General features: G+C 49.3%; 5 protein-coding genes across 5 annotated transcripts; 3 read left to right on the top strand and 2 right to left on the bottom strand.

The window, feature by feature from the left end:
- Window positions 1–2580: 2580 nt before the first annotated feature.
- On the bottom strand, window positions 2581–3920 carry M437DRAFT_61086 (kinase-like protein; the record flags this gene model as incomplete). The annotated part of the gene is made up of 2 exons (XM_041023869.1): window positions 2581–3692; window positions 3746–3920. The coding sequence occupies 2 exons, from the start codon at window positions 3918–3920 to the stop codon at window positions 2581–2583; spliced, it is 1287 nt and encodes a 428-aa protein (XP_040874731.1).
- Window positions 3898–8018, top strand: M437DRAFT_79545 (uncharacterized protein; the record flags this gene model as incomplete). Its single annotated transcript, XM_041027191.1, has 2 exons — window positions 3898–3900; window positions 4320–8018. 2 exons carry the CDS (start codon window positions 3898–3900, stop codon window positions 8016–8018), a joined length of 3702 nt encoding a protein of 1233 aa, XP_040874730.1.
- Window positions 8019–8430: 412 nt separating this feature from the next.
- Window positions 8431–10135, top strand: M437DRAFT_89247 (dihydrolipoamide dehydrogenase; the record flags this gene model as incomplete). The annotated part of the gene is made up of 4 exons (XM_041029001.1): window positions 8431–8563; window positions 8619–8698; window positions 8760–9464; window positions 9518–10135. The coding sequence occupies 4 exons, from the start codon at window positions 8431–8433 to the stop codon at window positions 10133–10135; spliced, it is 1536 nt and encodes a 511-aa protein (XP_040874729.1).
- Window positions 10136–11097: 962 nt separating this feature from the next.
- Window positions 11098–12839, bottom strand: M437DRAFT_61084 (asparaginyl-tRNA synthetase; the record flags this gene model as incomplete). The annotated part of the gene is made up of 2 exons (XM_041023868.1): window positions 11098–11224; window positions 11284–12839. The coding sequence occupies 2 exons, from the start codon at window positions 12837–12839 to the stop codon at window positions 11098–11100; spliced, it is 1683 nt and encodes a 560-aa protein (XP_040874728.1).
- A 601-nt stretch (window positions 12840–13440) lies between these two features.
- M437DRAFT_61072 (ARM repeat-containing protein) lies at window positions 13441–16249 on the top strand (the record flags this gene model as incomplete). Its single annotated transcript, XM_041023865.1, has 3 exons — window positions 13441–14740; window positions 14834–15773; window positions 15826–16249. 3 exons carry the CDS (start codon window positions 13441–13443, stop codon window positions 16247–16249), a joined length of 2664 nt encoding a protein of 887 aa, XP_040874727.1.
- Window positions 16250–16710: the final 461 nt, after the last annotated feature.

The following is a 16710-nucleotide window of genomic DNA, read 5'->3' as shown; positions in this document are numbered from 1 at the left end:
TCTTATAAACTAGGAAAGTCCTAGGATAACGTCGTATCCTTTAAAGTCTATAAGTCGCGCTTTAAGAGTTCTTAACTAGTCTTCTAAGGTATAAGGTAACTTAAGTCCTTTCTTTATTACAATAGTTTACCTATTTAGTAGGACTATCGACTTTGTTATAATAGGAATAATAGAACTCTTCTAAAAGGTTCTAGCCTTTAAAGCTAATATGTAAACACTAGATGCTATAGTATTAAGTATAAAGATAATCTTATAGACATTATTACGAGGTCTAATAGTTCTATGTAGCGTAAGAAGACCGCTATCTAGGGTAGCAAAGTATTTAGTCTTCTCTTTTAGCGAAGATCTAGTAGTTACGTTTATATCTATACTTATAACTAGGTTCTCTTCTTCGTTAGAGGCCTTATAAGGTAAGGAAGTTACCTTAGTTATAACCTTACCTACTTATTTTTTAAATAGCATTCTCTAGCATAGTAGCTAGGCTTATTATAGGAATAGTAAGTAACTTTTAACTTATCCTATTTGCTCTTTCCTTTACTACTACCCTTACCTTTCTTCTTCTTACCTATTACATTAAGGGATTTAATAGTTGCATTTAGGTTCTTACTTTAGTTCTTTCTTTTATAACGGAAATAAACCTTATTAAGAGCAATAGCCCTATTAATGTAATCATCCTTTAAGGTATTTAAGGGTAAATAAAGCTATATGTCTAGAGCATCTCTTATATCTTCTTAAAGGCTATCTCTATACCTTCTAAGAAAAGTTTTAAAAGATAGAATAGAGACAAGTTTACGTAAAAGGGTTTATAAGTCCCTTATAAAAGCCCTAGCTAAACTAGTCTATCTTATATGCTTAAATCGTCTCTTTTTAATTTCTATCTAATCGAGATCTATATAATGGTACTAGATCTTTAACAATTAGGCTATAAAAGAATTAACTATAAGGTATTCTTACTAGCAATTAAAAGGGTCCCCTTCTAGATAGGAAGAAGTAAGGCAGTTCTTTTCGTTATCTTATAATAGTCTATAAAAGATAAAGTCCTCTTATAAACCTATCTAGTTTTTAAGTTAAGTGATCTAATTATCTACTTCTTTATTCTTTATCTTTTCCTTAAAGGTAGGAGGTTTCTAAATAGGTACTTTTAGATAATACTTATGCTCTCTAGTAGTAGTTATAAAGCTAGAAGTAGGAGGAGTATCTTATTGCATTAGCTCTAGCTATAAAGAAGGTAGAGGCGCCTATTATAGAGGCTATTATAGACTAGGTTAGTTCCTTGCCTAGTATTCTGCATATTCGGCCTCTTAGTTTAGGCGGTTCTACTCTATACGGTAGAGGATCTTAAGTAGTTCTTTATAGGTTATTAATAAAGGGTCTCGAGGTTCTTAACCGACTTATTACAGCCTAGTTGTAGGTCCTCTAACTAGTTAATAGCTAGTTATAGACCCCTCTAGCTAAGCGTAGCTAGTTATAGGGTCGTAGTAGAGATTAGGTTCTATTAGAATGTAAGAGAGTTATATAAGTAGGGGATATAAAGAAGTTTTAAAGAGGCTAAAGTACTATGTTAGTAGTACTATGCTATCTAGTCCTCTTATAAGAAGGGATATCCTTCTTATATTAATTAGAGTTCCTCTAGCTAGAAAGACTACTTAGATCTATCTTATAACTCCTTATAGACGTATGTTTGTCTTTGGTAGAATAGAAAGCTATAAGCTTAGCTTAAAGATAAATGCCTTACTACTCTTATCCTTGAAGTTATAGGGGTTATAGCTAATTATAAGAAAAGTGTAGTTACGGACTAAGGGAAGCTAATGTTAGCTTACTCTTATAACTACATTATATCCTTATAACTCCTATAAGTTAACTAATAAGGAGCGTAATAGCGATGCTGGCGTCGTGTAGGGTTAAGGTAGTTGTAAGTCTACCTTTTAAGGGCTATAGAGGGCACCCTAGGCCGTAGAGGCCTTCTAGAGCTTAGCTACTAGATGTAATTGCTAAAGGAACTTGATTTTTTAGACTACTAGCGCACGGCACGATTATATACTAAATCCGCTAAGCAATGGCTTACTCCGGCTTCGCAATAACATTGATGACGTCAGTTGCTGCGAGGCACACCCTGTTCTCTCACACAACTTCTCCATTTTCTTTGCGTGCAAGGAAACGACAGGAGTATATTTGCTACAGAGCAGCTCTTCATGTACATCTTCTCCATACGAGGTACGAGAGTGATCATGGGCTATCGAAATGCACAGTCGCAATTGGAGCATGAGTCTGATCATGGAGACATTCCTTGATGGTGTTCTCCATCTTTTCGATCAGATATTGTGCATTTCTCTGGCTACACTGTGGTTGTCTCTGGCACATGGGGAGGACGCTATAGATATGATACAACCTATGTTGTGTCAGAGCATGATGATAGTTGAACAAGAATATTTACAATGAAAAATAAAACCCAAAACTCCATGATGATGCTACCTCTTCCTGTTCTGTGGCTTCCAAAATCATGGTATCATTTGCTTTTTGAAACAGAACTCCAACCTCATGCCTTTGATGTTGATAGTACAAAACTCGGACCAATCCTCGTCAATTCTGTTCGGAGCCGGTAAAATGAGGATCCCCAGATGCATTGGGGTTCAGGAAAGGATGGTCGAGGGCTTCTTCGGCTGTTATGCGCTTGGAAGGATCGAGCTCGAGACAAAGAGACATAAATTGTACGGCTTCTTTTTCCTCGTCGGTAAGTGGAAGGTCGGTCTTACGACGTTCAGTGCACCACAGCAGAATCTTCTCCCAGCTGTGGCCGTTCTCGCTGATGGTAGGAATGTTCGTTTGGAGGACTTGGCCGTGCAGCAAAGCAGTCTCGTTCATGCGACGCTTGCCAAAGATACTGCAAAGCTCGATGAAGGCGTCAATGTCGTCGGCAGAATGGAAGAAAGGAAAGCGGCGACTGAGGAGAGTAAGGAGGATGATGCCGCAACTCCAAATATCGATAATACACGTCTGGGAAGTGCATTTCAGCAAGACTTCGGGAGCGCGGAAGCCTCTGGTGCCGGCACGGTTGGCTCTGCGAGAATTTCTCGAGTCTTCTTTGGGATATGAGGGAGGAGGTGGTAGCTGGCCAGCATCACGATATTGTGTTCGGATGGAGGAATAGAGGGAGCTCTGGTAACGGTATTGACGGTCAGATGTTGAGTACTGGCAATTGCAATGATGCCAGTCTGTTCCTTCCCGCTCGGCCAGACCAAAGTCGACGAGAACGCCCCTCTGAGTTGCGGGGGAGTAGAGGAAGTTTGTAGGCTTGATGTCGCGGTGGATGATCTGATGCTCGTGGACGGCGCGAACGGCAGTGAATAGTTGGTTGAAGTAGACACGCATGTCGTTGACGGTCATGTCACGGAAGTAGTCGCGGAAGTCGCGGTGCTGAAAGTATGGCAGGACAGCAACGACCTGATCTTGATGGCGGAAGGCAGTGATGAGCGGACAGACATTTTGTGAGTCGCGGAGGTCGTGTAGCAATTCGAGCTCATTGAAGATGCGCATGGGCGACGAGGTGACATAGATCTTCTTGATGGCAACATAGCGGGCGCGTGGACGGTCTCGTGCTGTCTTTGTCTGGGGAGAGAGGGACATGTCGTTCCAGTCATTCTTGTACTTGTCGTAGAGGAGATCTTCGGCTTTGTAGACGGTCGAGAAGGTGCCTGGAATTGGGTTAGATGAGCTGAGACGAACAAGCTAAGGATAGTGTTTGTACCTTCTCCGATGCGATTGATCAGACGGAAGCGCTGTGAAATGTTTTTGAACGACTGTTCGAAGCGAGCAATGTCTTCTTGCACCGATGCTTCGACCTCTTCCTCCTCTTGGTCGGCGTCGCTTTCATTGGGCTCTGTGGCTTGACTCTCGTCCATGGTGTTCTTGCTCTCGTCCATGGCGTCTTCGGTCTCGTCCTCGCTGCGCATGTGATAGTCGGCGGGAATGGCCTCGCGCACCGTCTTGGCTCCACGCATGCTGGCCATTGTGCTGGAGTCTTGCTCGAGAGGAGAATCAGACAAAAGACATTTCGAGGTTGTTGATTGTTATTGTTGTTCTGCCAGAAAATGCCCCTCCACCCGCAGTCGCGGTCGCAATGATGGAGAAGGCATCGCAAGCGGCGCCTTCCCCGATCGGGCAAGACGTCAACACGAGATTCGTCTTCTCCGCAAACATCAACACCTGCACCTGCCACTTTCTCTGCCCGCTGCCGCTGCTGCTCTTTCCTACGTGTTTGCGCGACCAACAAGAAGAAAGAACCCTCAGGGTGCGCCTCGCCCAACATGGAGGCTCTACAGGATTTCGACATCAATCAAGCCCTCAAGACCTACCTCACCAACCCGCTTGAGACAGACACGCCCGATGCCCATCCCGACCTGCTGGAATGCGAACACAACCCGGAAGACTTGACTCCCGCCCTGGTCAACTCCGTATTGAATCCCATCGTGGATGCAATCACTGAAAACCCTGAAGCTGTTGCTCGTTCCGTCAACTTTGACTCGTTGCAGTTCCTTCTCAAGTGCGCTCCCACTCGTCAACAAGACGCTTCTCAGACACATGTGCCTGACCATGACCTCAGAAAATTCAACCTTATCCCCACCCAATCGCTCTCCAAGCTCCTCGATCTGATCCTCTCCGCTCTTTCCGCCGAGGCCGATGCTGTACACAATGACATCGAAGCTGACGAACAAGACTCGATCCCCCAGCACAAGCAGCTTCTCGAGATGCTCTCCTTCCTCCTCATGTGGTGCTTCACCAGCGTCGAAACCAGAGTCGTCTCCGAGAAATCCGCTGCCCCGGCTGCTCGTGGAAGAGGAAGAAAATCTGCTACAACAAAAAAGTCTGCAAAAGACGCTCCGTGGGATCCTTCCATGCAGATTCAGTCTGCCCTCAACACAATGACAAAGGTCATGAAGCTCAAGCTTGCAAGGATTTTTGTCACCACTTCCGAGCGCGATACCTTTATCGGCCTCTTCACACGCCCCGTCTACCTCATGATGGAAAACGAAGCAAGAGTCAAAAATAATGCCATCAAGATGCACGCCTTCAGAGTCTTGTGCATTGCCGTCAAGCACCACGGCCATGCTTCAGGAGCACAGACAAACATCATCCAGAGTCTTCTGTACTTTGAGCACCTCTCGGAGCCAATGGCTGAATTGCTCAACATTCTCGCTGCCGAATACGACTATCCTCAGCTTTCCGAAGAAGTCTTGCGCGAGCTGAGCAACCAGGAATTCAGCAGCAGCGACTTGAAGGGGCCCAAATCTGTATCCACATTCATCACAAAATTCTCCGAGCTGGCGCCACGACAGGTCATCAAGCAAGTCATGTTGCTCGCAAAATTGCTCGACAGCGAGTCTTACACTTTGCGTTGTGCCATCATCGAAGTTTGTGGAAACTTGATTGCCATGTTGAGCAAGCAGGAAGGTGAAGAGCGCAGTGAGAACCACAAAGGTCAGATCAATGCCTTTTTCGAGGTGCTTGAAGAGCGCTTCCTCGACATCAACCCTTATTGCAGATGCCGCGCAATTCAGGTCTACATGAAGCTCTGCGAGCTCGAAACAAAGTACCCGAAACGCAGGCAGAAAGCAGCAGATCTCGCTTGTCGCAGTCTAGAAGACAAGAGCAGCAACGTCAGAAGAAACGCCATCAAGTTGCTTGCAAAACTTATCGAGACTCATCCATTCGCTGTCCTCCATGGCGGTTTGCTTTCATACACAGATTGGAACTCGCGTTTAGAAGTTTGCGAGGCCGAAATTGCTGCTCTGAAGCCACCGCAAGAAGCCGCTGGTATGGTCGAACAGCAGGAAGCGACAGTCGACGAGGAACTCCTGGACGATGCTACTCAAATGTCGCCTGTCAAGGATAAGCCAGCCATGACGGAAGAGCAGAAGCAGGCAGCTTTCGAGAAGGCCGCCGCTGAGGCTGTCACAGCTGAGATGATGAACAAGCTCACCTTGACTCGTCGTTACTACCTCGAGGCCCTCAAATTTATTGAAGTACTCCACGAAGCCGCGACTATTATCACTCAACTTCTGGCCTCCAAGAACAAGTCCGAAGTCATTGAAGCCATGGACTTCTTCGTCATCGCAAACGCATACAGCATCGAAAATGGCCGGGCAGGCATCCGAAAGATGCTTCGCCTCATCTGGACCAAGGGCAACAGTGACGAAGGCAAGGGTGTTCAAGCTCATCTCATAGAATGTTACAAGGGCTTGTTCTTCCAAGCGCCAGATAACTACTCCGCCAATGACGCTGCCAATTACATCGCCAGAAACATGGCCAGTTTGACCTTTGGCGCGACAGCTGCTGAACTGACCAGTCTGGAACAACTGCTCAGCACAATGATGCAATCAGACTTCATCAAAGATCTGACTATCCAGAAGTTGTGGCAGATCTATGGTGTCGAGCGCAGGGAAATCTCGAGAAATCAGCGTCGCGGTGCCATCATTGTACTTGGTATGCTCGCTCTTGCGGACCCTGACATTATCGTCAAGGAGATGACAACTTGCCTTCGCATTGGCCTTGGAGCACGTGGAAGAGCAGATCTGGTCCTGGCCAAGTATACCTGCATTGCTTTGATGCGCATGAACAACCCCAAGCACACCAAGGGCGTCCAAGCCGCTCCCACTTCAACACGCCTTCCAAACGACCACGCTGTTCTCCAGAAGCTGGCTGCAATGGCAGATGTGAAGTCTTCGAGCAAAGAGTGGTATGGTCTTGCCGAGGCAGTCATTAGTGCTATCTACGCTCTCTCCAAGCACCCCGACGAATTGGCATCAGAAATTCTCAGGTTCAAGACGAAGAAAGTGTTCTCACCGTCTGCTGTACCTACAAAGTCTGAGCCAGTCGAAGTTGAAGACGATGGCGACATCGAGATGAGCGGTATGGATGATGAGCCAATGGAGGAGGCTCCTCCGATCAAGAAAGAAGAGGAAGAAGTGGAGATGCCCGCGGCAGAAGATGCTGCTCTGCCCTTGTCTCAATTGCTCTTCACCGTTGGCCACATTGCGATTAAGCAAATTGTACATCTGGAAATGTGTGAGATGGACTTCAAACGCCGGAAGATGGACAAGGAGAAGCAGGCAGCTGCAGAACCCGCACCCACCAAGAAGGGCAAGGGTGCGAAGAAGGATGCAAAGGACGTCAAAGAAGAGGAGCAAGATGACCTTGACCTCATCACTGGCACAACAGAGGATGACTTTACCGATGCTATCGCGCATGTTCGCGAGAGGGAGCTTCTCTATGGTCCCCACTCACTGCTGGCCAACTTTGGTCCGCTGGTTCGTGAAATTTGCATGAACAACACATCATATGCCAACCAAGAGCTGCAGGCACAAGCTGCTTTGTGTTTAGCCAAGCTGATGTGTGTGAGCTCAGAATACTGCGAGCAAAACTTGGGACTGCTCATCACCATTCTTGAGAGAAGTCCCGATGCCACAACTCGCAACAACCTGGTGATTGCACTCGGAGACATGGCGGTCTGCTTCAACCATCTGATCGATGAGAATACCGACTACCTCTACCGCCGTCTATCTGACAGGTCGTTACCAGTCAAGCGCACCTGTTTGATGACGTTGACATTCTTGATTCTGGCTGGACAGGTCAAGGTCAAGGGACAACTCAGCGAGATGGCCAAGCTTGTCGAGGACAGCGATGACAGAGTGCGTGACATGTCACGGATGTTCTTCAGCGAATTGGCTGGCAAGGACAATGCAGTGTACAACCAGTTTGTCGACATGTTCAGTCTTCTATCTCGCGACGAGGCGCTCGAGGAAGAACAATTCCGACGCATCATCAAGTTCTTGTCAGGCTTCATCGAGAAGGACAAGCACGCGAAACAGCTTGCAAACAAGCTGGCGGCGAGACTTCCTAGAGCAGAGAATGAGAGGGAATGGAATGACGTGGCATATGCACTTGGTCTTCTCCAGCACAAGGATGAGGAGATCAATAAGGTTGTCAATGAGGGGTACAAGGTTGTTCAGGCGACGGCTTGAAAGCAAGATGAAGAGATTTGGACATTTCGGCGTTGGTATGGAGGGTCATGGGTCACGAACTGTATAGGCTTTCTTTTCTTGTTGATACCCATTGAAGATGACATCTTTCTAGACCTGATGCGGCGTCTGTGAGTGAGCATACAGTGATGGTGCAGTCGAGCGCCTTGCGCCTTGAAGCGGATGTTGTTGATGTTTTTCGGCAAGAGTCGGGGCCTTCGGACAAGAATTGGCTGAGCCGGCGGCGGGAGTCCGCAACTTCTCACCGAAGAGAGCAGGCTTGGCACGGCTTTGTCGATTCGTCGTTGCTTAGCAAGAGCTGGAACCTCAACCAGAGAGTTTGTTATACCGCCCTCCTTCTCATAGGACCTCTGTTTCCTTCGTTATTTTGTTTCGCTTTCCCTCTACCGTCGCCATGTTCTCGCACATGATCCCTCGCGCATCGCGCCCGCTGCTCCGTTCAGCAAACAACACTTTCCGCGCCTCGCCTTCGACCCTTTACCTTGTCGACAAAGTCCAGTCAAGGAGATCATACGCCACAGAGACTGGTACGCGTGCTTGAGAAGAACCCAACGAAGAGCTCGAGCTGACTCTTGTGCGCAGAGGAGAAGGACTTGGTCATCATCGGTGGTGGTGTTGCTGGTTACGTCGCCGCCATCAAGGCCGGTCAGGAGGGTCTCAAGGTGAGCCGCGACCCTCTGTACACAACATTCCCGACACCCACTAACCGATCGCTCCCTCCAGGTCGCCTGTATCGAGAAGCGTGGTTCCCTCGGCGGTACCTGCTTGAACGTCGGCTGCATCCCCTCAAAGTCTCTTCTCAACAACTCGCACCTCTACCACCAGATCCTTCACGACACCAAGAACCGCGGTATCGAAGTCGGCGATGTCAAGCTCAACCTCAAGCAGATGATGAAGGCCAAGGAGACTTCGGTCAACGGTCTGACCAAGGGTATCGAGTTCCTGTTCAAGAAGAACAACGTCGAGTACATCAAGGGCACTGGTGCTTTCGCCGACGAGCACACCGTCCAGGTCAACCTCACCGAGGGTGGTGAGACCAGCGTCCGCGGCAAGAACATCCTCATCGCAACTGGTTCCGAAGCCACTCCTTTCCCCGGTCTTACCATCGACGAGAAGAAGGTCATCACCTCCACTGGCGCCATTGCTCTCGAGACTGTTCCCAAGAAGATGGTTGTTATCGGTGGTGGTATCATTGGTCTTGAGATGGCCTCCGTCTGGTCTCGTCTTGGCGCTGAGGTTACCGTTGTCGAGTTCCTCGGCCAGATTGGTGGTCCCGGTATGGATGCTGAGATCTCAAAGAACATCCAAAAGACTCTCGGCAAGCAGGGCATCAAGTTCAAGCTCAACACCAAGGTCATGGAGGGTGATGACAGCGGCTCCGATGTCAAGATCAAGGTTGAGGCTGCCAAGGGCGGCAAGGAGGAGACTGTGAGTGCCTGACCATCTGTCTGCGTCCACATCAAAACTAACACAATCCACAGCTCGACGCTGACGTCGTTCTTGTCGCCATCGGTCGCCGTCCTTACACCGCCGGTCTTGGTCTGGAGAACATCGGTCTCGAGACCGACAACCGTGGCCGCATTGTCATCGACCAGGAGTACCGCACCAAGATCCCCCACATCCGTGTCATTGGAGACGTCACATTCGGTCCCATGCTTGCCCACAAGGCTGAGGAGGAGGCCGTTGCTGCCATTGAATTCATCACAAAGAACTACGGCCACGTCAACTACGGCGCAATCCCCTCTGTCATGTACACACACCCCGAAGTCGCCTGGGTTGGCCAGAACGAGGCTGAGCTCAAGGAGGCCGGCGTCAAGTACAAGGTCGGCTCCTTCCCCTTCTCCGCCAACTCGAGAGCAAAGACCAACCTCGACTCGGACGGTATGGTCAAGTTCCTCGCTGATGCCGAGACTGACCGTATCCTCGGTATCCACATTGTCGGCCCCAACGCCGGTGAGATGATTGCTGAGGGTGTTTTGGCACTCGAGTATGGTGCTTCATCTGAGGATGTTGCCAGAACCTCGCACGCTCACCCTACTCTTGCTGAGGCTTTCAAGGAGGCTGCCATGGCTACCCACGGCAAGGCCATCCACTACTAAGCGTGTCATATAAAGGAAAGAGGGAAATGAAAAGAGGGAGGCGTTTTTACTATCAAGCAGACGCGTCTGTTGTTTTTCGTTTTTCTGCATCAACATTTTTGAGTTAATGGCAAATCTGTTTCTTACGTTTGTGTATATGCGATTTTGTACAAATATTCCCAAGCACAAGATTCCTGTTTCACAATGTCTTCTCGATCGTTTGTCGTGACAGTGCTGGATCCGAAATGCAGTAAGACGAGTCCAAGGCTTCAGCAGGCTCTGTTTTTTCCTTTTTCTTTTTTATCTTTTTTTTTTTTTCTCATCAATCTCGTTACCCAATTGCCAATTTCATTTGCAGTAGCATTTCTAACCCATCATGATGAGTTCTCTGATCGCTTTTTGCTTCAAAAAGTCAACGGATATTTCTTATTGCCATGTGTGTATTGCAACAATCAAAGCTGCAGGATTGAGTTTGTTGTGTGTGGATTTCTGGAAGGTCAAGGAACGTGTTGGAGCTCTGATTACCCTGCTGAGCAATTAAACAACATCATAAAATAATGGAAAAGTGACATTAAAAATCTTGCTTCTTTCTGCTGTATTGCAGCTTTATCCTTGCATGGCCTCAAAAGTACAGAATTGACGATTGGCCAGAAAAGACCTGTTCACTATCAAGGAGTGTCAGGGTCATCTGACTTGCGATATTTTTGTTTTTAGGGATTCGCGCTTTCTGCAAAGAAACACTCTTGCTCCACCATCGTTTGAGAGATAGATTTACCCAATCACGTTGGTGACAAATAGCAAGGATGAGAAGAAAAAAAAGTGCAAGTAAGCTGCAAATAAAAGGATCGAATTGACCACGAATCACAACACCAGAAACAGCAGAATGGAAGAAGTTCTGAACGGAGAATTGAAAGTCTTTGTTTCGCTTTTTGCTACTGAGAACGCACACGCTTTTCCTTTCGAGGACAACTGCTTGGAGAAAACTAAGGAGTGCAGCGGCCCATGTAACGAGGATACAGACAAGTGTCGCGGACGGTGTGCTGTTTGCACAGCCAAGCGAGGAAGCGCTCGAGACCGAGTCCGTAGCCGCCGTGGGGGGACGAGCCGTATCTGTTATTCTCATGTTAGCATCATGCTTGCAATCATTCAGGAAGTGGAAGAAAACGTACCTGCGCTGATCGGTGTACCAGTAGTAAGGCTTGGGATCAATGCCTTCACGCTCATAGGCAGCCATCAACTCATCATAGTCGTCCATTCTCATTGAGCCACCAACAATCTCACCAACACCAGGCATCAAGCAATCGACAGACTCGGTGACGCGACGGTCATCCTTGTCTTTTTGCATGTAGAAAGCCTTGATCTCGACGGGGAAGTGGGTAAGGAAGATGGGACGGTTGATGATATCAGTCATTCTACGCTCAGCAGCCTCAGCAATATCGTCTCCGAACTTGTGGGGTTGGTCTTCTTCGTTGGGGATGTTGTGCTCGACCAGCCAGTCAATGGCTTCACTGTACTTCATGCGCATGAAGGGGCGTTGGGGCATTTGGAACTCGGGGTTGAGTTCCTTGATGATGGCGGCGATCTTGGGGTCGCTCATGGTGATTTCGATGACGCGGCACATGACTTCTTCGAGGTGGACGAGCAGGTCGTCAAAGGTGATGAAGTCGAGTTCGGCTTCGACGTGTGTGTACTCGGACAAGTGGCGGCGGGTGAGGGACTTTTCGGCGCGGAAGGACTTTTCGATACAGTAGACGTCGCCCATGGAGGGCAATACCGTCTCGAGGTAGAGTTGCGAAGATTGGGTCAGGAAGGCGGGCTCGCCGTAGTAGTCGAACTTGAACAGAGTGGCACCACCTTCAACCTGGGTCTGCACAAGGGCGGGAGGAGAGACTTTGCGGCAGCGGACCTCTCTGTAGACCTGGTGGAAAGCGTACTCGACAGCATCGCGGACGAACATGACGTTGGAAGCGACCTCTCCACGAAGAGTGAGATGGCGGAGATCAAGGAGGGTTTGGGCATCACCCTTGGCCTGGACCTTGTTGGTGATGGCGTCGTCACCACCGGGAGCCTTGAACAGGACCTTAAAGTAGTCGGCGTGCAGCTCGCGGTTGTCGGGAGCGTGGTTACCTTCGGGGACAGCACGAAGTTCACCGACAATCTCCATGCTGCTTTCGCGCTGGAGAGTGATGGCGTCGTATGACTTTGCGAGGTCGCCCTGGAGGATGCACTGCATGAAGCCGTAGCCATCACGGAGAGTGATGAAGACCATGCCCTTCTGGCCGCGGTAGCGGTGCACACGACCGAAGACGCGGACGCGAGTGCCCTTCTCGACACCGTTACCACCGAGCTGGACGGCCTTGTTGTCGAGCTTCATCTTCAAGGCGGCAGGCAGCGAGGGGTCCTCCTTGACCTCGATCTTCTTGGCCTCCTCAAGCACCTTCTGACGATCCTCTTCCTCCTTTTGCTGACGGATGGCGAGGTCCTTCTCCTTTGCGGCCTTCTTCTTCTGGGCGTCGGCGTAGTTGGCGGCCTTCTTCAAGGCAGCCTTTGCGGCGGGCTTCCATTCGGGGTCCTCAGCGCTCTTGCGCACTAGGTATTGGGCGTTGTCGGCGTGTTGGAGGAAAGCATATTGAACGGACTTGTAAGGAGCTTGCTCGGAGCCAGTGGCAGACTCGGCGTCGATGCCCTTCTCCTCGTCAATGTAGATGGAGGGTTTGTCGGCCATGGTTGTGTGTCAATTGCTGAGAGGGAAACAAGTTGGGCTCAGCTGCGCACGCGCGTGGAAATAACAGCGAGGGGAAAAGAGTCACAGTTGCTGCTTATCAGCCTGAATAAACCACCGACTGATAGCGGAGCTGAATGACTCATGCTTGCGCCGACTCTATGCGCCTTCCATTCCTGTGTGCTCAGAACTGTGATAGTAAAGCTTTAGAAATGCAGAACATTTTTGAAAACAAGGTATTTCCATTGGGCGATATTGACAGAGGCTGCACTTTCGCTCAGTCAATATTCAGAATCTAAATTTGCATTTCAATGGCCTAGATTATAGTGTTATATGTCAAGGCGGAGAAGGAGTCAATCATGGGTGGGGAGTTGACGCTCGGGGGCTGTCGGTCACGACAACAAGCCGCGACTGCCCTACTCGTATTACTCTGCAACAGTGACATGCGTCCTTGATATTCTCGTTTGGAAAGACCGAAACAAAGAGCTCGTAACACATGTCGCGTAATTCATGAGAACGTCAAGCCCCGCGATGCGACAATCGGGCAACCACTCGACTTAGCAACTGATCCAGCGACAAGGCCAAGCTTCGACCGACCTCGACCATGGACGTGTCTGTTCAAAAGGCGCTGGCCGACAAGCTGTACGACCGTCGTAAAGGCGGAGCTCTGGAGCTTGAGGCCATCATCCGCGACTCTCTGGCTAACAACGACCACGTCCGCATCGAGAAGATTGTCCACCAGCTCTGCCACGACTACGCATACGCCGTCCACCAACCCCACGCCCGCAACGGAGGTCTCATCGGCCTTGCTGCTGCTGCCATCGCTCTCGGTATCGATGTTGCTCGCTATCTCCGTGATATAGTTCCTCCGGTTCTCGCCTGCTTCTCCGACCAAGACGCCAGAGTCCGCTACTATGCCTGTGAGAGCATGTACAACATTGCCAAAGTCGCAAAGGGCGAAATCCTCATCTACTTCAACGACGTCTTTGATGCTCTGTGCAAGTTGGCTGCCGATACTGAGCTCTCAGTCAAGAATGGCGCCGAACTGCTCGATCGTCTGATCAAGGACATTGTTGCCGAATCTGCCGCTTCTTACGTCTCCATCCTCGACAACGAGGTCGATCCAAACAATGAAGATCCCTTCGCAGAACAACCTACCGCCTTCTCGCTCGCCCGATTCATTCCTCTACTGCGCGAACGCATCTTTGTCATCAACCCCTTCACTCGTACCTTCCTCGTCAGTTGGATCACACTACTAGACTCAATACCCGACCTCGAATTGGTCGTCTTCCTTCCAGACTTCCTCGGTGGCCTCTTGCGCTTCCTTTCCGACCCCAACACAGACGTCCATACCACAACCAAGGTCTGCCTCGACCGCTTTCTGGCTGAGATCAAGAAGATTTCGGCCATCAAGAAGGGTATCGCCGAGAGCAAGAGGAGTATTGTCGCCGAGAGCCATCGCAAGCCCTCAATATCCAGTAGAGATGAACTGGAAGTTGGTGACCAAGATCCGGAAGCCCAGCATGATGTCGAGGCAAATCACAACGAAGACAAGGCCAGCTCTGATTCGGCCTCTTTTGTCAGCTCCAACATGGACGAAAAGAATGACAATGATGCTGGCGATGAGTGGATACCTGGTCAAGATGTCCAGATTGAATATGCAAAGATCCTTGACATCTTGATTACATTCTTGAACGACTCGGCCGAAGAGGAAATCCAGATGACAACCCTTCGCTGGATCGAAGGCTTCTTTGATATCTGCCCGGAAGACATGCTCGCTTTTGTGCCTCGTCTTCTTTCCCAAGTCTTGCCGGCGCTGTCGCATCATGTTGATCAAGTTCGCCAGGCTGCCAACAGAGTCAACACTGCTCTCATGGCTCACATCATGTCGCTGCCTGAAGATGGTCAGCAACAGCAGCAGCAGCAATCGAAGACTCCGGGAGAAACATCACGCAGAGACTCAATACCGATACGCACACGAAAGGCAAATAGCCGAGACACGCTGGCAGATTCTGCTGATCAACCCACCACATCCACTTCTCCAACCCTACAACCCTCGAACCCCGTCTTGACAGAGCTTGACTATGAAGCTGCTGTGAACTCCTTGACGTTACAGTTCCTCAATGAGCACGAACAGACTCGTGTGGCTGCATTGGCATGGCTGATCATGCTACATCGCAAGTCGCCGCGTAAGACTTTGGCAATTCACGATGGAACATTCCCTGCTCTTCTCAAAACACTGTCAGATCCGGCAGATGCTGTTGTCACTCGCGATCTCACCCTACTCTCACAGATATCCAAGAACAGTGATGATTCGTACTTTACATCCTTCATGGTTAATCTCCTGAAGCTCTTCTGCACGGATAGAAAACTGCTTGAGATCAGAGGAAATCTTATCATCCGCCAACTTTGCTTGAATTTGAGCGCTGAGCGCATCTATCGCACTCTGGCAGATTGTCTCGAGAAGGATGATGACGTCGAGTTTGCGAGCATCATGGTGCAGAACCTGAATAACAATCTCATCACTGCGCCTGAACTGGCTGATCTCCGGAAACGCCTGAGAAACCTTGAGAACAGAGATGGCCAGACATTCTTCGTGACTCTGTTCAGAGCATGGTGTCACAACGCTGTGGCGACATTCTCCTTGTGTCTGCTTGCCCAAGCGTACGAACAAGCTTACAATCTTCTGCAGATTATCGCAGAGCTCGAGATGACTGTCAACATGTTGATTCAGATCGACAAGTTGGTGCAGTTACTCGAATCCCCTGTCTTCACCTACCTTCGTCTTCAGCTTTTGGAGCCAGAACGCTTCCCTCACCTTTACAAGTGTCTTTATGGCCTATTGATGCTTCTACCGCAGTCTTCGGCATTTGCAGCGCTTAAGAATCGCCTGAATAGTGTCAGTGCGATCGGCTATTTGCATATCGCGCCGAGGACGTAAGTCTTTCTCATCTACTCCAGTTCTCATCGCAATACTGATTTTTTTTAGTGCACCCATCACACCCTCAGCTTCAACTTTCGACAGACCGAATCGCCTCAAGTCTCGGGAAGATCCGGGTGTTAAATGGTCAGACCTGCTGGAGAAGTTCAAATCAGTACAAGAGAAGGCTCGCCGAGCACAACAGCGACCTCAACGCTTGACTACGCTGCCAAATGGACTTACTCTGCCTGACATGGACGACGAACTAGAATCACCAACCCTCAACAAGGAAGCCTCTGCACCAGCAAAAGAAAAAGCCACTGGTAGATTGAGCGGCTTGGGCAGACCCGGGAGTGCGGCTAGTATGACCCGACCTTCTGCGACGCCGACACAAGGACAAGGGCATCAGAAGAGTAGGAGTAGCCTAAGCCAGCTGGGCAGATTTACTAGGAGTACTGCCGCCAAGGCCACAGGTGGGACATTGAAAAAGTAAACTCAGGCTGGAGGGAGAGAGAAAGTGTAATACAAGTCGTCTCAATGGACAGCCGCTTCGTTTCCGAAAGGATTCTGCATTTCTACAGTGTGCGGTTCTGTGCCCAGTGTGCCTGGAGATCATTGCAAGCCAGGACAAAATAAGTTGACTCGTATGCAGAGCGGAATAACAAAAGAACTGTTCGTGTTCGCAATCAACCCCTATGCGTGAGCGATGTTATCCCTCAGCTGTTCAGAATGGCTGGCTTGTTCTAGCCAGTGGTGAAGAAGGATGCGGAGCGCCCGGCGGCTGATGTATCCAATCACAACGGCGAGCTTAACACATTGTACCCAATCTCAACGGCGAGCTGAGCGGCTGTCTGGAATACGAAGCGGATCAAGATCATTAGCAATGCACTCCTGGGAAAGCATAAAAAGATAGGCTGCTTGCTTTCGCACTCATGCGGCCGTCTTTTAACACGT

The sequence above is a fragment of the Aureobasidium melanogenum genome, assembly GCF_000721775.1.
Source record: "Aureobasidium melanogenum CBS 110374 unplaced genomic scaffold scaffold_52, whole genome shotgun sequence".
Lineage (NCBI taxonomy): Eukaryota > Fungi > Ascomycota > Dothideomycetes > Dothideales > Saccotheciaceae > Aureobasidium > Aureobasidium melanogenum.
This window is presented reverse-complemented; position numbering and strand designations above follow the sequence as displayed.